Source organism: Sparus aurata, chromosome 18 (genome assembly GCF_900880675.1).
Source record: "Sparus aurata chromosome 18, fSpaAur1.1, whole genome shotgun sequence".
In the NCBI taxonomy this organism is placed as follows: Eukaryota; Metazoa; Chordata; class Actinopteri; order Spariformes; family Sparidae; genus Sparus; species Sparus aurata.
Genome location: NC_044204.1, coordinates 17,496,020 through 17,516,064, shown reverse-complemented (window position 1 = coordinate 17,516,064; position 20,045 = coordinate 17,496,020). Strand labels below are relative to the sequence as shown.

Here is a 20,045-nt window from a genome sequence, read left to right as displayed (position 1 = left end):
GTTAGCATGCTAACCAGTTAACCCCAGCCAATGATGGTCCTATGTTCTGTGCTAATGATTTAAAGATGAATGTAACAATTCAAATGTGGACACAGGGTCAGAGGAAGAGCCCCGATTATTCATATGACAGCAGCTCAGTGGTCTGGGTATTTATCCTGGGTATAAAATTACCTTGATTTTCTGAGTTGTGCTAGAGACTTCCGTCGACTGAGCTGGCTAACTTCCTGTTTAGCACCCGGCTTGCTTAAATGAGGATAAAATTATTTAATTCTAGACTTCCCAAACGTTATTGGGCCAAATGACTGAAATTATGACAGTGAAACGAGTCATGTCTCAGAGGTTGTGGGAAAAACTCTTTTTGGGCCACAGGATGTCACGTGATGCTATAGTTACATGTTTGGCCACTATGAAAATTGGCTTTAAAACCTGAGCCACTTCCAGTGCGCCCAGTCCATGCCGCTAGCTGCACAGCTATCCAAGCTAACTTAAGTTAGCAGGTGTTAGCGGATACTCGGGTGATATGCTGCCGTCTGTTTGTTTTGGGTATGAATTTGAAAGGTGGCCAATTCTTACATATTGCACCTTTAATATAAATGTATTACACATATATATTTATGATTGAGTATTTAACTCCAATGAAGCTGACTGGGCTGACTGAAAGTTTTTACATAAACTTCACTTCAACTCTGAGATTATGTCCATGGTGACCTTTCTGATTAAGATCTTATGTCATCGTTGTGTCTGTGCATTAAACAAATGGAGGGGAAGCAGTTTCCTCACCACACAAAGACTCGGTGCCTGTGGGTGGGAGAGAGAGACAGAGCTGGAGAGAAAGAACTTTAAGCCTCTTATTTCCACTTGGACTGGGGGAAAGACAGGCTTAGGAAACATTGGCTTTAAAACATTCAACTGACACTCTTAAGATCAGAGGCTTAGACTCACGGCTCACCGGGGAGAGGTGTTTGTCTTCCTCCCTAGGTTATCCCGCTGGGTCACCCCCATAATTTAAAGTCCTGGTCCGTCACAATGGCAGTTACTATTTCAGTCGCGAGTCCATCACCCGGATGCATATATGTCACACGCAGCGTGACATGCAGCATCAAGTCCCCCTCCGCCTCCTCCTCCTCATCCTCCTCCTCCTCCACCACCACGTCCGCTCGCCCTCCTCTCTATCTCCGAGATCCGCTGCTTTGGTTTGGACTGGGGGAAATCCTTAACTGAATTGCGTCATAAATACGTCAATAAACTCTCATTCACTGACGGTCAGGTACCACGATAGCCGCCATATTCGCATCCATGGCAGGGTAGCGGGGCTCTCGGCGAGTGTATGGTCCAGTCATCAACATCAACTATTCCCACCGCACCGACCCGCAGATCCCCGTCCCCGTTAGCTGTCTGCAGCCTCGCAGCTTGCATCTGATCGTCAAAGCAGAACCGCCGGACTTCCACGGAGGGGAAGACATGCAACGTGGAGCGGGGGTCTAGGTAGACTACGATGCCTTAGACTTGGAGAGGAATCCTGGCACAAGATGGAGGTAAACAGCGTTAGTAGTGAGGTGAGTTGATAAACGCGTGCCTGGTGTGTTAATTTGCTTTGGGCTGTTTTCGGTTTGTGCTGTCCCGTTAAGTTAGCTTGCCCCGCGAGGCTGGCTACGGCTTAAATTCGCGTCACGACCCGCAGCGCACCGTGATGCATGCTAACACGTTAGCTAATGCTAACAGCTGGTGAGATGTTTATTTTTGTTGCACTGTCCGGGTTTGTTTGTTTGGTCGCCGCACCGCCGGGCTCTCATCGCCGCTCGTTGTTCCGCACAGAGGACGGGCTCTTTACCCCGTGACGCAGGAGCTCCGTTCAGCTTTTTGTTGTTATTTACACTCTCCAGAGGAGTTTGCTTGATAGCTAGCTTAGCCGATGTAGCGTTAGCATTCGGTTAGCATGCTAGCTGACAGCTTGCAGGCTTGAAACTTGGGAGACAAGTTTGAACTCTGCCTCGGTGTTCTAGTGAATGGAAGAACAGGTAAAGTGTTTTTTTGTCTTTATAGTAGAGCTGTAACAGGTTTCAGCGGCGTTAAATGTATTTAAAGTTTAGCAAGAGGTGTTTTTAAATGTGGTCAGAGACGTCTACTCAGCTGAGGGCTGGCTTGTCAGACAGCTCGAGTGAATTAGAGATGCTGTTATTAGCTGTAACTCTCGGCTTATTAGCTACGTAATAACTCGTAATTTCATTAAAATGTTTATCCAGGCAGATGAGAGGGTGTTAACTGCTAGCAAAGTGATGTTTTTAACCAAAAACTATCGATACTTATTGTTTCCTCCATGCTCAAAACAACAGGGAGCTCTTAAAGAATCCAAACCCTTGTATTGATAATAAAAAACAGGCTAACCTATCATCTTCCGACCTTTTACTTAAATAAGTGATGTCTCTATAAAGACATCTTGAAATGCTGTGAACTGTGGAAAGGTTCAGTTTTCTTCAGCATGGGGCCCCATGACGAGATATGTTTGCATTTGCAGCTAAGCCAACAGACATCCTGAACCTCTCCATCTCTGGGATTCTTCGCAGTCTTTCGCACCCACAGTACAAACTGTCTGTCTGACTGCCGTGACTGTGTTAAAGCCAGCAGAGAGCTATTGCAACATGCACTTCTGACCCAGTCTGATCAGGAGTCCTCTCTCCTCCTGTGATCACTCCTGGACACAGCACTCTTCATCTTTTTGAGGCTGAAGGATGGCAGTTTATGTAGGTGGCATGGACATATTGTACAACAAACTGCAATGCTCCAAATATGAAAAAAGTCCTGCTACAGACTAGCACTTTAATCTGCTCTAGCTCCTTTAAAAGCTGCCAAGATAACAGATGCGCAGACGTAAACATTAAGCTTAGCCACTTAAACTGGCTGAGTGATGATGCTGCTTGTGTGTTCCACTTTGTACCGCTTTTGACTTCAAAGATGATCTTGAATCAAAGTGTTTTACAGCATCGGTTATTATGATACGATACTAACATGTATGGCCGTTGGATACGGCATTCGAATGGCTGGAAAAGGCTCGACCGGCTGTGCGAAGAAGTGTAGGCTGGACTCTGTTACAAGCCTCGATGAGCCACAGCAAAGGTGGGAGTGAAAATGTATGTGTGAATTATGACACAAGCACTGCCCTGGCTTTGGCTATCCTGGATGTTACACTTGAGAGATGCACCAAGGCTTACATTCTGACATTTATCAGTGTGGTATCTTGCTTTGAAGTGTATTTCTTCACTGATCTAAATGTCTGTGTTGTTAATGCTAGCCTATAGAGCTGAGATATAGGAGAGTGGTTTGCTGGCCTCTGTTCTGAGGATGTACGTGAGTGTATGTTGGTGGCTCCACCCACTGAGTGGGCTTGCGTAGCGCTATGACTCATCCCCCCTCTTCAGAGGCTTGATGGAATTCAACACACAAACATGCTGGGCTGAATACATCATGCAGGCTGAGCTTCAGCGCAGAACTGAAATATGCAGACCTGGTTAATGTCACAAGCGGTCAGTTTATTGTTTGATTTATTAGCTGAGATCTGACATTGCCCTGCTGACAATATGACTGTTTCAAGAAATAAAAGAGAGGCATAAAAGAGGCTCTGAAATGTACCTCTGAATAGAACAAAGCATGTCTCTCTGTGGTGTTTGGAAAAAAACAGCATCTTGCCACCACCAACATCCCAAAGCCCTGACCGAGCTGGACCCTAGTTTGTCCTCAAGAGGCCAAATGCCGACTGCAGCCCCAGCGAACATCAGCCTCTCGGAGCCAGTCAGACATGTTGTTTTTGCTCTGGCTGGGGATTAAGCTAGAATGCTAATAATGAGGGGCTTTATAGGGACAGGATGAGAGCTGGACAGCTGGATGGGCTGAGAGTATGGACTCCATACTGTTTGACAACAAATAGAGTGGCGGTTTAAAAAGTAAAAGCGCACTGTTATTGCATGTGACTCATTGATTTCATCTGTTGAATCTTCCATCATATACGTGGGCGTGCGGCAGCTGCAGTCATAGTCCTGCTCCTCTGCTAAAAAACAAGGGCGAACAAGCTCTGTCAAAAGTGTTTGCTATTCCCTACTCCTCTGATGAAACTTGTTGGTTTGGCTGCAGGTCAATGGGCATCAGATCATGGACGAGCCCATGGAGGAGGGAGAGTCTTTCTCGCACTGTGTAAGTAATGATGGGGTTGGAACATATGTGTGTGTTTGTGCGTGTGGGATGAGATACCTGTTGTCTCATACTGATATTGTTTGTGTAGGATGAAGGGACATATAAGGAGATTCCTATCACTCACCATGTGAAAGAGGGCTGCGAGAAAGCTGATCCATCTCAGTTTGAATTGCTCAAAGTCCTCGGCCAGGGCTCTTTTGGCAAGGTGAGGAAACAGAGCGGACCAACCGAATGTTTCCATCTGTGCGATCGTCGTGGGTGTTTGTTTCTAACATTTCTCCTGTTCTCTCAGGTATTTCTTGTCCGAAAGATCCTGGGTCCAGATGCTGGTCAGTTATATGCAATGAAAGTTCTAAAAAAGGCATCTTTGAAAGGTAATGCTGTTTAGATTTTGATTTACATCTACACAAAACACAACACAGTGCAAATCGTCAGTACGTTCTGTCCTCAGTGTTGAATTTCTCTCCCTCACTGTCCCTTCCTGTTTTGTCTCTCCAGTCAGGGACAGAGTTCGCACTAAGATGGAAAGAGACATTTTAGTGGAAGTAAATCATCCCTTCATTGTGAAATTGCACTACGGTAAGACCAACATTCTTATTTGCTTAGTATACATGTGATTTATATATAATCTTACAGATTACATCCCAGTTCAGGTGGAATTAAGGATAAGCTTCTTATGTGATTGTCCATGTTCATCATAACATTGTAAACATAATTTATCAGAATGTCTTGAGTGTTATTACACAGATATTGAATATGAATTAGGCCCAATTGGTCATGGTTATTATTAGAGTTATTACAGTTTTTAACACAGAGCAGAACATTAATTGACAGGGGCTATAACAGAGCGTCTCAGACAGATGGGGAATACGGTGCTGCTATGTGAGAAAATTGTGTTTTTTGAGCAATAAAGCATGTAAACCTGTTCTAGTAGTAACCTTAAATAAAATGATGAACCTGAAGCTGAAGCTGAAACATCTTGAATGTTGCTAGTTGGAAGTGTTGGCATGTGACACCTGGAGTTGCACTTATTGTGAAATTCTGGGCCAACTGATGTTTAGATATCAATTTGGTTGTTGGCTGTTATTTAGCACTCCTTTTTCTGCCAGGGAAACAAAGTCATTTCCATTAAAAAAAAAAAAAAAAAAGAGGACATAGCCCTTTAGCCCTTCATTGCCCTCTCTTTGAAAATAATCAACAATTACTATATAACCTCCTTTCACATGAAAAAGATTATTTTTCTAAGTAGTAACTGCTTTCAAGCCTTGTTAGTCCGCCTAACAACTACCTACTCAATGTTAAGAAATTTTCTGTGCTTGCATAGCCTTAAAAATCCGATGGCAGGGATTTCATGAGCCCAAAGCTCATGAATGTGCCAGGAAAAAAATTTAGTTGCATATCAAATAAACTTCCAGCAATAATTATCTTCTTATTTACTGATAGGCCAGTCAACAAGGCCAATATCAGCAGACACTGATGTTCAGCTGATAAAGTGGTGCATCCCTCGTGTCACCCTGTTACCCAAACAACTGCGTGTTTTTATTAAAATCATTACATATTTAGCTATTTAGCAACTGAGTAACTGACTTGTTTCCTTGTCTTCCAGCCTTTCAGACAGAAGGGAAACTGTATTTAATACTGGACTTTCTCAGGGGAGGGGATGTATTCACTCGCTTATCCAAAGAGGTAAGCTGACATCCTTACATCTCATTATACCTATTTGCACCTGTCATGTGATTTTTTTTCTGTTGTAAAAAAAGGAAAGCACTTCCTTTTCATTCATAAATGTAAAGGTTTTTATTTTTTTTATTTTTTATTTTTTTAGCCCCTAGTGTTTTAAACATATATGTGAAAATCTGATCTACATATGCCACAAGGTTCTTGTAGAAACCCCAAGGATTTTTAAGTTGACAGCTACAAATAGTCATGCAAATTTAGTATGCAAAAGTATTTGATTTATTTTATAAGAGCGAAGTGCTGCGAAGTCATTAGTCTCCCCTGTTTTCTGTTTTCATTTTATTCAAAATAAGACTTGAATTCCGCACGGAAACACGAGTGCTTTTCTCAGAGTCTTTATTCCCTTTTAGGTCATCAGTTGCTTGTCAGTTAGAGGCTCGAATCAGCCCTTTTCAAATGCTTTCAAACCCCCAACAATGTGCGATTGTTCTCTAGACAGACCTTGTGTTGAAAGCATGTCTCAGAACCAAAGCGATAGCTGCTGGCACTGTCAAATCAACAGCTTGCTGAATCGTGTAACCTATTCGAAATGTTGATATTGTGACAATAATCATACTCTGTTTTCTCTGTTTGTGCTTGCTGAAGCTTGATATTGAAGTTGTGTTTTTTGTTCTTTGCTGTTGAATTTTCTCTCCTTTTCTGAGTTCAGAGAGTAAATTTGTCCAGTTCTTATCAGGTTATGTTTACAGAGGAAGATGTGAAATTCTACCTTGCAGAGCTGGCCCTGGCCCTCGATCATCTGCACAACCTGGGCATAGTTTACAGAGATCTCAAGCCAGAGAAGTATGAAACCTCGACCCCGCCTTCACCTTTGACCCTTTAAACTTAGACCACACATGTACCGTCAGACTCGGAATGAATTTGCAGAGCTGTAAATTGTGTTCAGTTCCTTTTTAAAGATATGTCGTTCAAATCCCCAGGTGACTTTTGACTTGCACTTATACACTGTAGGGTTGTAGCTGTCATCACCTGGCACATTTTCAAAATACCGCAGTGCTCCTGTCCATTCCTAACAACAAGAGGCATTACTTTTTTTTAAGAAAGTTGACTCTAAATTCAAATTAAACAATCTCTATTGTCATTTTACTATTTGGACCTTGTTTTTAAACTCAAAATCTCCACTTCCCGTCCATTTTAATTACTCCTCCGTACTGACTGTAGTGAAACAAGAAATAATTGATATAAGTCTGACTATGCTATACGTGCAGTTCTCAAAGACCTAAAAGAAAAATGATTGTCTTATTTCATTTCAATCATATTACAAGAGAATTAAATGCTGTGTTCATAAAGCATAGACCTAGAATAAAACATTGAAAGGATTTCATAACAAATGGCTCACAAGATGGGTTCATTTTTCCACTGATCATTTTTAATGTTTAAAATTATTCTGTTTAACTTTATTGGGTAAAAAGTCAAAAGTGCAGCATCATGCGGTGTTCTTCAGGATTTATGTGTTGTGTGTAGTCCTGACCTTTCGTTAGCCTGAATAGTTTGGACTCTGTGATGAGATGTGTCCAAAGTAGCTTTGATTGGTGAACTTCAATCTGTTATTTCTCACAACTAGCATTCCATTTGAAACTTAAAAAATATATGTGCAAAAGTTTCCGAAGGCTTCTAGGCAGTTTAAGCAGAAAACAAAGGAATGAGATGACCTCTGTATTGTCGTGGTCGCTAACTTCTGAAAACCTGTTCTTGTCTTTCAGCATCTTACTTGATGAAGCTGGTCACATAAAGTTAACAGGTATATCTTTGACATTATAAATGTAATTAATAGGAGTAATTGCATGGGCTGATCTACTTACAAGCCTGTATTTAATCTGTTTCATTATTAAATGAGTGTGAACCGAGAATAGATGTGCGACCCCTATTTTGCCCTTAGGCTGACTTTTCTCAGCTGCTATTTTAATGATTCTTTAATCAGCACCTGAAGAATAAAAGCTCTGCATAGCAAAGATGTGACTGTTCTGTCAGCTGTGTATTCACCATTTTGCCTTGTGTTGCTGTTGTGCAGACTTTGGCTTGAGTAAAGAGTCAGTAGATGCTGATAAGAAGGCTTATTCCTTCTGTGGTACGGTGGAGTATATGGCCCCTGAGGTGGTCAACAGGAGAGGACACACACAGAGTGCAGACTGGTGGTCCCTGGGAGTACTTATGGTACATGAGCTCACACACCCCTTCACACACCGACTCATCTTTTATGCTTTGACATTTATATGAACTGATTAGAAAAATAAAGTCCTGTTGATTATGTTTCCTTCCTGCAGTTTGAGATGCTAACAGGAACATTACCGTTCCAAGGAAAAGACCGCAATGAGACCATGAACATGATTCTCAAGTGAGTCATTAAACATGATTAGGAAAGAAGTGAGACAATTTTTGTTTTAGTTGATTTTTTTCCTTATTCACTTGTGTCTCTCTGATCTTTTCCACCCCTCCAGAGCGAAGTTGGGAATGCCGCAGTTCCTGAGTTTGGAAGCCCAGAGTTTGCTGAGAATGCTGTTTAAACGTAACCCTGCTAACAGACTGGGTATGGTACATTAAAGCTGATTGTGTCCGTGTTTGTGTAACCTGTAGGAATAAAATAAAATGAGGTGTGTTGATCTTCACATTGCGCCACTCGCTTATCTTGAGCTTGTTAACATTTTGGCATCCACTTAAATCACATGCTGAAAACCACTGAGAGAGAAATGTGTGAACGTGTTGATCCTGTGAAAACAATAAAAATCCAATGTGCCAGGTTAACTGAACCCTAGTGATCTGTGTCTTTAGGGGCCGGGCCCGATGGAGTGGAGGAGATCAAACGACACGCTTTCTTTTCCACCATCGACTGGAATGTGAGCGCACACGAACACACACACAACCCTCTCATTTCTCACATACACGCATGTAACTCTCTAGCTTCTGCTGAGGATTCACACCTAACAAACGGTTGGCTTGGTGACTACTGGCCATCAGTCTTGGCCACACCATCCATGTTTGTGTGTGTCTGGGCAGAGGGCCAGTTCTCACTGTGTGTGCACTAATAGCCCTGCGTGAGTGTTTAAGAGCCAGCAGGATGCTATTGGCCGGACCGAGCTGTAGACGGATGGGAAAGGGGGTTAATCTGGGAGGGGTCTTGGCTTCACTTTCACATATGTTCACACGCTCCAAACAGCCCTGCGGTAGGATTCAATTCCTAACGCATATGTGTCTCCTGCACTTTCTGCAGAAACTGTACAGGAGAGAGCTCCAGCCCCCGTTCAAGCCTGCAGCAGGTAAACCAGATGACACGTTCTGCTTCGACCCAGAGTTCACCGCTAAAACGCCTAAAGGTAAAAATCTACACCTACACACACATGTCCTGTTCACATGCTTATTGAGCTCAAGACCGACAACCCCTCCTGCAGCCATGGAAACTGTAACGGAGCACTGACTACAAGAAATAACTTCCATATTTTTTTGTGGGTGTTTGTACACTCATACGTCTATTTTATTAATTATCTTCTGTATATTTAGACTCCCCAGGTATCCCTCCCAGTGCTAATGCCCACCAGCTCTTCAAAGGCTTCAGTTTTGTTGCACCAGCCCCGATGGATGATAACAAGAGCTCCCCGCTGCTGAGCATACTCCCTATAGTTCAGGTGAATACACACCGTCTCTGCTTTGCATAAGTCCTCTGTAACGGTTGACACATGTTAATCATTAACTCATTCACTTCAACGCACAGATGTATGTTTTGATCTTCAGCTGTGATATGAAGCTCACTTGGTTTGACAAGTGTTTAATCTGGCAGACACTTTGCAAAAAAAAGGTTGTTAACACATTTGTAAATGTAACAGAACAGTTATCACAACATGCAGGTTGACAAAACCCTATGAATGATTTCCAAGTGGTGCTAACATGCATTCCCTTTTCAACTCTACTAACTGCCTGTGTTCAATTTGACGCTTTTCACAAATTTGACTGCATAATGAAGTGAAATTAAATAAAACCCAGTTGCTAAACTGTTACAATTATCCTTTAGTTGTTGTTGTGCTCCACTTCATATTTTCACACCACACATACACTGTCGTCCCTACACTTAGCATGGCTACGTTTAAGCCCATAACTTTAATTTGACAGCAATTATGTTAAGTGTGAGTAGGGTGCCAGTACTACAATGGCTTGTAAATGTTGGTAAATCAGCAATGACAGTTTGACTGCTGAATATGTAATAACATTATCCACTGAAGTTCTGTGCTGGCATATTTGTGAACAGAAGTGTTAAAACTGGAACCCTACCAATACCTGATGCTAATACCAATATTAGGAAGTAAAATATTCAGATATTGATATATCGGCCGATATACACATATCTTGTTTGTAGTCATCCCTCAAATATGTTTATTAAACACTTGTGATATGTAACAGAGGCAGGATATTTTGCAGCTTACCAATAAACTTTGTTGTCTAAAATTACACCAGTGCACTGAAACCGTAAACTTACTGAGAAATTAGTCATTATAAATGATCCCAATCATCTCTTTCTGCATTATAATTTATAACAGAGTACTTTTTGATATCAGCTCATATTGGACAACATATAAGCCAGTACCATAATCTTTGAAAGGCTAATATAACTGATTTATCTGTTGGGCTCTAGTTGAAATGATCGCTGTGGAGAACACGCCATCAGAACAGTCATCACAACATACCATGTCTTGGCATGTCATGGGAAGGACACTGGTGCACTTGATTATTTATTCAGTTAACATTAAGATGGTAATACAACAGGTCAAATGTTGTTCTTTCCAGATGCACGGGGGCTCGGCCAAGTTCTCTGATCTGTACGAGCTGCAGGAGGACATAGGGGTCGGCTCCTACTCCATCTGTAAACGCTGTGTACACCGAGTCTCTGCCATGGACTATGCTGTGAAGGTGAATCTGCTCTGCACCAATGCTAAATTTCTGTAGAGCCATGCTCCACAGTCAAATCACAGATTTGTTGGCCACTGAACAGCCCCACATGATAAGTCGAAGGTTACGTCTCTGCCTGAAGGGCATCTCAGCAGTGGTTAATTAAGCCTGGTCATGCACTTTCCATTGAAGTGAAGATTTATCATGCTCTCCTAGAATTTAACTGGTGACCTTTCAGTCTGAATCCTGCTTCTCCTACAACATTTTAAAGTGCAAAATGATGTTGAAAATCATGTTTAGTTTCTGTAGTTGCATTGAGGATGTGGCAGTGTGAGAGTCTTTTTTAAAAAAAATGTCTTTGCCTCTTTGATAACAGTGATTCCTGGGCAACTAAATTAGACGACTGTTTTGTGAATGCACAGTTAAATACATTGGTAACTCTAGAATATGGGCTTGAAAATGTTTCTGGACTAGAGTGAATGAAATGACTGAAAATTGAACATCCATGTTGATTGTGTGACACCAAATGACCAGCAGAGGGCAGCACAGCTTCAGCGACTGAAGCCATATCGCAGCAACTTCTTAACATTTGTGTTTCCATGTTTCTCAGATAATAGACAAAATTAAGAGGGACCCTTCTGAAGAGATCGAAATCCTGATGCGATACGGGCAGCATCCCAATATCATCACTCTCAAAGACGTCAGTAATATTTGTTTGTCAGTGTTGTGTGAAGATTTTAGAGTCGTCAGTCACCATACTGACAGGTCATTTTCTGTGTTCATGTGTCAGGTGTATGATGAGGGCAGGTATGTGTACCTGGTGACGGAGCTGATGAAGGGAGGGGAGCTGCTTGACAAGATCCTCAGGCAGAAGTTTTTCTCTGAGAGAGAGGCCAGTGCTGTGCTCTACACCATCACCAAGACTGTTGACTACCTCCATTGCCAAGGGGTGAGGATATGCTTCTGTACACGTATGAGCACGATTGACAAGTAGACTTCCCCTTCTCTAATCTTTTCACCTCCTCCTCCTCAGGTGGTACACCGAGACCTAAAGCCCAGTAACATCCTGTATATGGATGACTCGGGAAATCCTGACTCTATCAGGATCTGTGACTTTGGATTCGCAAAGCAGCTTCGGGGAGGCAACGGCTTGCTCCTCACCCCCTGTTATACCGCCAACTTTGTGGCACCAGAGGTGAGAGCGGATGAATGATGGAAGAAAAGCATGATATGGAGAAAGAGATGTTATGGGAGAGAGGAAATAAAGTGGACAGTTGCACATAAAATTCCCATTGTCATTTTGAGTCCCTAATAGTTTGTTTTTGTTTGTGTGACTCCAGGTACTAATGCGGCAAGGTTATGATGCAGCCTGTGATATATGGAGTCTGGGTGTTCTACTGTATACAATGCTGGCAGGGTAAGACCGCACTCGGCAACAACTGTTGGACAAATTTGGCTTAAATGTGGGTGGATATGATTAATAGTGAAGCATGAAGTGTCCAAATTTCTCCTCCAGTCTAATGGCTTGCAAACACTGAGCTCAAAATAGAGGCCATACATCAGCACTCCTGTCACCTAAGGCCTTTACACAGCGGGGGCGGGGCGTTCGGTTCGTGCGATTAATTTGCGTGTGAGTGTATTTTACCGAACTGTTGTTTTGTGTTGTACTTTCACACTTAACATGAGTATTACAAGGCAAAAAGCTCACCGTAGAGCAGTAGAGAGAGAGAGCGAGAGAGAGAGAGAGAGCCTACGATGTAATGCATATAAAAGGGAAGAATTTTAAGTATAAAAGAGAAGTCAAACTGTCCCACCAACTTCCTAACTATGCTTTCCAAGCTGCTGTTTTGTCAAAGTCAGGAGGAGGAGAAGATCACCATGACCGGATGATGTTGAATCTGTCTTTGATTTGTGAATCTTTTTAGGCTTTTATTGAACATGTGTTGCAACTGTCCTGAATTTACATCGCTGCTGCTATGTTAAGGCTACTCTCAGGCTTTGCGGGTAACAGAATACATTTAATGGGATCACGTAATTAGTGTTAACTGGGATTTTGCATATGTTCAGTCACATATATGCAAAATCAACAGTGGAGTATTCACCTCCCGTTCTTCCATTATGTGTGCAAAAGGGCAAATAAAGCATTTGCATCTGGTGGCAAATTTGCATCTTGGCTTTGTCTGAAGTTCAATATTGGTGAACTTTAAACCAGCACACTTGCAGCCACAACCTATAGCAAAGCTGCGTGGATCACCCCCGAGTACTGTATGCCTCGCATCCTGCACTGCCCACATTCAGCACCAGCAGGCGATTTTCATTGACCTACCATGGCCATAGTTGGATGAGAACTCTTCAAAGGAATATTTCGCATTTTTATGTAATTTATTCTTCACGTCCCTGGTGTGAAAGGCCTTTACTCTGCTCATATTGTATGCTTTATTACGGGCCTTAAGTGTGTACAGGCTGAAGTTTGGAGCAGCGGATTACATTTACAGAGTTGTAAAGTCACATTGGCTCCCATTATGAATTCAGAATTTATTTATGGTGTGTTTAACTACCGGAAAGTTTTTCGTTGCAGCAAAGATTTGCATGAGTATACAGTAGAATCTATGAAATGAAATGAAATGAAATGCATTTTATAATCTGATTGTTTGTTTTCCCTAATCTCTGTTTTTACTCGTGTCAGGTACACGCCGTTTGCTAATGGGCCAAACGACACACCGGAGGAGATTCTACTCCGGATAGGATCTGGAAAGTTTTCCTTGACAGGAGGCAACTGGGATACTGTATCAGACACCTCAAAGGTACACACACTTTTTTGCTTCATACTGTTTGGTGTGACTTCAGTACATATTTTCAAAGTCTAATACTAATAATCTTTCTGTTTTTTTAATCTGTAAAGGACTTTTTAGACTTGTTTTTGAAAAGTGCGCCACACACTGGATGTAGAACTGTTGACTGAACAACAAAGACGAAATCTTTTTCTTATGTGTGCTTAAATGGCTGAGACATGTCGTGAGTTTTATCTATCAAAGAAAAATCAGCCAGTCCAGTCTGTGGCAAGACAATAAATAAACCTACCGAGCATTTGAGTTTACAGGAAGGAAACACACATTTAAAATCCTGTCCTTTCCTCATGTTGTGTTCCAGGACCTGCTGTCTCATATGCTCCATGTGGACCCTCACCAGCGATACACAGCAGAGCAGGTTCTAAAGCATTCCTGGATCACCTGCAGAGATACACTACCACACTTCCAGCTCACACGCCATGATGCACCACACCTTGTCAAGGTGAGTGTATTCTGTATATCCTCTTAATTAACAAGCAGATAAAGACACAGGATCCAAAAAACGTGACCTTGCTAGCAAAGGTAGGTATCCTGCTGAAATCATTTGCTACCATGTTGTAGAGGAAAGGCACTTGTTACCTCACAGTTAAGATGGAATACATGGTGTCACATGTGTTGGGTAACGTTTCTAAACATGGAACCACATCACCTCTCCAAACCAGAAGAGGGTCTGAACTCCTACGTGATGTCATACCCTTGCAGTGCCTGTGCCTCTTGACATTTAAAAGCGAGCGTGATCCTTGATGATTCACACACTTTCCAGCTCATCTATTGCTAATGCCAAATTCAACTGAGCAGATGTGTCCACCCCTCTGTACTCTCTTAGCAGATACGCAGGTCAGATGCTTCTTTCAAGTGGAAGCCGTCAGGTCATATATTTAGCGCAGGAGGTCAAGTACACAGTGCGTGTGGTGTTGAAGCAGTTTAAGCCATGAGGCAACTGTTGCTAGGTGACTGACCACAATAAAGGATGTTTCCTTTTTCAGGTTTCAATAATGAACAATTTTTGTTTTTGCATTCTAAAATCAGGTGAAGGAGAGATGGGATAAGATAATAGGTGGTGAAACTGGAACCGCTTATAAAGTCATGAGGACCATATCAGGATGTCTCTCCTTGAACGCACAAAAGGTCACAATAAAAACACAACTGAACAAACTTCCCCCATCTTTCTGTGCAGGGCCAGTTTTTCTTCGACTTCCCACAGAGGGGGGTTGCCTGGGCAACATCCTCAGTTGACTTCTCTTAATCCCAGGTAGCGGCAGCTGGTCATTAAAGTACTCTTAAATGGCTGAACTCTTCCCCTGGTCATGAAGAGAGGGGCCAGCCACCCTGTGCAGAAGTCTGTTATCTTGTTCTTTCAGATACAGCCTAAAACCTGTGATCATAGGTGAGGGTCTGAACAAAGATCAACATTAAACAGAGAGCTTTACTTTGTGGCTCAGTTCTGTCTTCGCAACCTTAACAACGCACACCCCTTATTTCTTGGTGCCATTGCAGATATTTCTCTGTACGTGTCATAGAAACAGTCATAGAAATACAGTATTTTATCTGTAATACATGTCATGCTCGAACTCCTGAAGAGTTTGCATGCAGTGAACAACCTGTTTGACCTGATCCCCCGCAGACCTCTGTTATTCCTGAGCTGTGGTGGCTGTGAAGGCCAGCAGCTTAAACAAGGTCACTGTCATGTCTACGGGACAATTTTAATGCATGTGTTGTAACACTGCACATTATCCAAGGATAGTATCGCTATCAAAGGATCCACTTTGTTAGCAACAGTATTCAGTTCTGACAAAGCCCCAGACAGTTCAGTTAATTGTCGGAATGGATGGATGGTCAATACGTTCACTGATGCTTCTGTTAGCATGACTGCGACTGTGTATCATCTTTCCACCCCTGAGTTTGAATGTTGTTGTTGCTGACTTGTCATCCTGTTCTTGGTCATGAATCCCATTGCTGTCAGTGATCTATTCTTGCTCTTCTCGTCACTTTCACATGTGACTCAAGGTCTGTCAAATGGTTTGTATTGAATTGTTCTGCGATGATGTGTTATTTTTGTACACGTTAGCCTATGCAAGTCCATTCATGTGTTCAGGCTTAGACCGATTACGGTACATTTCTTGCCCACCTGTCGTTTTCCTTGTTTTTTTTATTTTATCAATACTTATCAGACAATGGATGCTACAATCACAAACTGATGGTGTCTGCTCTGTGCAGCGGCTGCAGGATCACAGCACAGGGCAATGAGGATCATATTTCACATATTATGTGATGAGACTAAAGGCCCTGACACACCAAAGTGACATCAGAGAACGAGCTGCCATCAAGCCTGACTGTTGCATCACCTCACGTCTCCTGTGTTTCTGCCAAAAAGCTGCCCTTGAACACACCTTGACAACTACAGCTGATGGCCCAAAAACTTGTACAGTCTCCACCTGCTTGAAAAGAAATACCTCTGAGAATATACAAACTGCAGCTAAATGCCACGAACATAGCTGCTTATAATCAAGAATGTGTCTGATAAAAAGTTGCAAATGGCCCTGGCAAAGAAGCAGAGGAGTAAGAAATGAGGGGAAATGGTGCTAAATGTGCTAAATTGTGGATACTGCAGTAACAGGCTCAAGGGGCTTTCACTTCTTTTTGTCGTTTCTCTTTTTCGTGCACTCGTCTGCTTACCTGAACGGCCAATCAGACTGATTTCTCTCACCGACACGCCACTGCCAATTCTACATGCTCAATCAGCCAAAAAGCCTCCAACAAGGGCCATCCAGCACTAACTGTGCAGGACACAGACAGCCTTGACAATACATCATAATAAAGGTCAAACTGTGTTTCACCAGTTGAAGGCTTTTAGTGCGACGCTGCAGCAGAAGGAAATGTTTGGTTTGCATCAGCAGTTAATTAATTCAGATTCAGATTACTTTATTAATCCCCAGGGGGAAATTGTGTTTGTTCCAGATGCTCCTTGCAAAGTAAAAATAGGAATATAGCATGAATGGAAACAAGAAATAAAGATAAAGATATAAATAAAATAGTAAAGTAGACAATAAAATGAAAAATAAAGAAGGCGAGTGTTCAATGACCACTCCAAGTATTTACTTCAGTCTGCTGCCCCAGCACACAACAGCAAACAGAATAGCACTGGCCACCACAGACTCATAAAACATCATCAGCATAGTCCGGCAGATGCTGAAGGCAGATGTTAAAGGAGCGGAGCCTCCTCAGAAAATAGAGGCGGCTCTGTCCCTCCTCACCCTTGCTGATAGATCCAACAACAGCAGAGTATGGGTGTATATAATATAGAGCTGCACAGAGTGTGAGCCTCTTTGTAAAAAGCCTGCTGTAATCGAGCTTAATGGTTGGATAGACACAATATCATCACCACGGCAACTCCACTTCCTTGAACTTTCATCAATAGGGCACCTTTTGCTGTCAAGGACACATCAGTGTGTCTACAGACAAAGTATCGTGGATTATTTTTTTTGCTGTGTTTGTCTCAATTTGCTAATGATGTGAAACGACTGGAGAGAAAGTTGAGAGGGAGGAAGTGGGATAATAGAGGAAGTTGTAATTTCATGAGCCATGCATCGTTGTAACTCAGACTCGTGACCTTGTCGGCCTGCACCTCATTTATTTGTATTTGCTTGTAAATACTTGTACTTTTTAAGATGTATCTGCATATTTTAGTACTACTACTGTCATGTACCGATTCATCTCACATCTCAGAGTGTTGGGTGAAACTTGCATGATATCGAAATTAGCAGAGAAATTGTGGACGGATCTTCTGTGCACAGGAGAAGAAGAATCTTCTGTACTGTTAAAGCCATGTGTTCATTCTGTTGTTTTCCAGGGAGCCATGGCTGCCACCTATTCAGCACTGAGTCAGAAGACAAGTCAGCCTGTGTTGGAGCCTGTGGCAGCTTCTAGTCTAGCCCAGAGACGCAGCATGAAGAAACTCACCTCAACAGACATGTAGACAGACGCGCGCGTGCGCGCGTGCGCGTACACACACACACACACACACACACACACACACACACACACACACACACACACACACACACACACACACACACACACACACACAGCTCCTCCGCCCTCCAGTTTTGACCTCACTCTCAGTCGGACTCTACGCAAAAAGACGCACGCAGACCGAAGTCCCGGCCAGTCAGACCTACTGTCTCCCTTTTTTAAAATCTATTTATTTGACCCGACATATGCACGCATACACACACATGCACACTCACACTGGACGAGGTTGCTCTTGAAGAAGTCAGCTGAAGAGGAAGAGGGGAAACTCACATATCTGTTACTGCTGGGGAGACAGACTTGTATTTATTTCCACAGCTTTCATATGCACTTGCCCTCCTCGCCTTTCATTCTTTCTTCCTCGCGTGGGGAAGAGACGCACCAGCTGATGTTCTCCTTCACTGTGATTGGCTGATTCAAAGCTGCTTCGGTAAACTGTGCCCTCCCCCCTCCCCACTGCTCTTCATCTGCACTCTCGCCATCCTTCTCCTCCTCAGTTCTCTCTCCCTCCCTTGTTTGCTTTCGCTCTCTGATCTTGTTTTTTTCCAAAGTGAAGTGAAGGTTTCTGTGTGAGAGTGTCGGCAGGATGATATTGACTGAGGGACAATGTGACAAAGAGTGTTTCCTCTCTTAAAAATTAAAAAGATATTAGTCTGATTGTGGTGGATTTAAAAAGTAACTCAGGATCAAAATCATCTGCCGACACTTCTGAAAACATAACAGTATGTGCGGACAGACTCTGTATTTTTTTCCCTTACGATTCACACCCTAACTCATGTTACTTTGTGATGCTAACAATGTATCAAAAGAGGTAAAATAAGCTGCAGATGGACAGAAGAAGAGCTGAAACCATGCGGTAACGATAGCAGAAATCCTAGTTTGCAAAAAATATATATAAATATATATATAATAAAGATGATGAAGATGAAGAGCATGTGGGGGAGCTGTAGGGATTTCTCTGGGGGGGACGGGACGCACCCCGTCGAACCAGAGAGGCTGAATTAAAATATATAAATAAAAAAAATAAAAAAAACATTTCCATAGATATCTCTTCAAAAAGACATTGTGGAAATTGTATGATATTGTATTTATTTCATTTGATTTTTAAGATTCTATTTTTCTTTCAAGTTCTGTATATATTGACATTAAAGATCATTATTGACATGCATTCAGTGTGGTCTGAGCTCATTTGTTCTGTCAGTGAACGCACCCCAAACATCTATTTGTTATTCATGAGGACTTGAAAAGTGTATGGGCAACAGTCTAAGAATGATTCAAAACCGGTCATCAATATAACAACAAGACTGCATAACCTCGGCTGATCAGCTGCCATTTTGTTCATAAATTGTGCTTACAAGATGACATTGAATTTATTTCCTTCATCGTGACATATAACATGTTTATATATGCATATATAGTTATATATGTTCAGTTGTAGACAGTGTCATATTGTCGGCACACACTGAGTTACGCCGTTCTACGTATGTCAGCCACTATAAACTCCTGTACTGTAAAGTGAGGTTGTAGCGAAATATGTGGGTTCATTGACTTAAAGTAGAATTACCAACCTTGTGGTTTGTATGCCTCCTCCAACCGGTAAAGGTACAGTTCACCTCTATGTCTGTCCAGACTCACAGTATATATGTAGGCTAGTGAAAGGGTCGGTGAATTTAACAGATGGTGTTAATTGTAGTTCTTCACAAGATGGACTCTAATGTAAGATTCTTAAACGTCGATACCTCACATTCATCTTAAAACCAGCAGCATCCGTCATTAGTGTCAACAATTGAATAACCGTTGTGTTTTTGCCCATGATGTCACAGTGAACTTGACCTTTGACCTTTTGGATATAAAACATCATCACTTCAGCATTTTTACACTGGTAGACATTTTTGACACTACATACTAGGGGTATGAATTCCTGGGGTGCCTCTCAGGACTGACACCCCTGAAATTGAATATAAATCTCAAATATCTCAAAACCTTGTGCAAATTAAAACAGCTTTAATTGATTTTTTGGGCACTATTGGGAAATGGAACAAGATGTAAATATGATACTGAAATATTATCCTCTCTTAAACGTCCTATGGTGAATATGTGAGGAAAAGATGAAAAACGTAAATGTTGATATTGATGAATATTGACACATCCAGCAGAGAAGAAGCTACGTGAGTTTTGTTTCTGTCCAACTGAAAACAGAGTTAATCTATGCTTTGTTTGATGAACTCTCTGTGGGTTTCTTGCTAAGCGTGAGCTCTTTCACATAATATGTAGTCATTTGATCCATTGTCAAGAAAAATTAAATGTTGCAGCTTTAAACTCCAAGTATTTCCATGGTTAGACAACAGGGTTAGGGCTGTGAATAACTAA

General features: G+C 42.1%; 1 protein-coding gene across 4 annotated transcripts; it reads left to right on the top strand.

Annotated features, from left to right (window-relative positions):
- Window positions 1-1,133: 1,133 nt before the first annotated feature.
- Window positions 1,134-18,843, top strand: rps6kal (ribosomal protein S6 kinase a, like). Of its 4 annotated transcripts, none has more exons than XM_030396194.1 (22): window positions 1,134-1,556; window positions 4,126-4,185; window positions 4,274-4,390; window positions 4,478-4,559; window positions 4,684-4,764; window positions 5,792-5,871; window positions 6,599-6,705; window positions 7,626-7,663; window positions 7,934-8,076; window positions 8,187-8,257; window positions 8,361-8,449; window positions 8,692-8,756; window positions 9,131-9,233; window positions 9,418-9,542; window positions 10,696-10,818; window positions 11,408-11,497; window positions 11,588-11,746; window positions 11,831-11,992; window positions 12,138-12,214; window positions 13,484-13,601; window positions 13,948-14,088; window positions 17,497-18,843. In XM_030396194.1, the coding sequence occupies exons 1-22, from the start codon at window positions 1,530-1,532 to the stop codon at window positions 17,620-17,622; spliced, it is 2,184 nt and encodes a 727-aa protein (XP_030252054.1). In that variant the 5' UTR covers window positions 1,134-1,529; the 3' UTR covers window positions 17,623-18,843. The 4 variants fall into 4 exon arrangements, with proteins under 4 accessions (XP_030252054.1, XP_030252056.1, XP_030252055.1 ...); XM_030396196.1 differs by lacking the exon at window positions 1,134-1,556 and adding an exon at window positions 1,686-1,725; XM_030396195.1 differs by lacking the exon at window positions 1,134-1,556 and adding an exon at window positions 1,778-2,018.
- Window positions 18,844-20,045: the final 1,202 nt, after the last annotated feature.

What these genes read in the sequence shown, in the direction of transcription:
- rps6kal (XM_030396194.1), top strand. Translation starts at nt 1,530, where the DNA reads ATGGAGGTAAACAGCGTTAGTAGTGAG. An exon ending in TCACTCGCTTATCCAAAGAG is followed by an intron (nt 5,872 to 6,598) that starts GTAAGCTGACAT and finishes AGTTCTTATCAG; the next exon opens with GTTATGTTTACAGAGGAAGA. An exon ending in CTGTATCAGACACCTCAAAG is followed by an intron (nt 13,602 to 13,947) that starts GTACACACACTT and finishes GTTGTGTTCCAG; the next exon opens with GACCTGCTGTCTCATATGCT.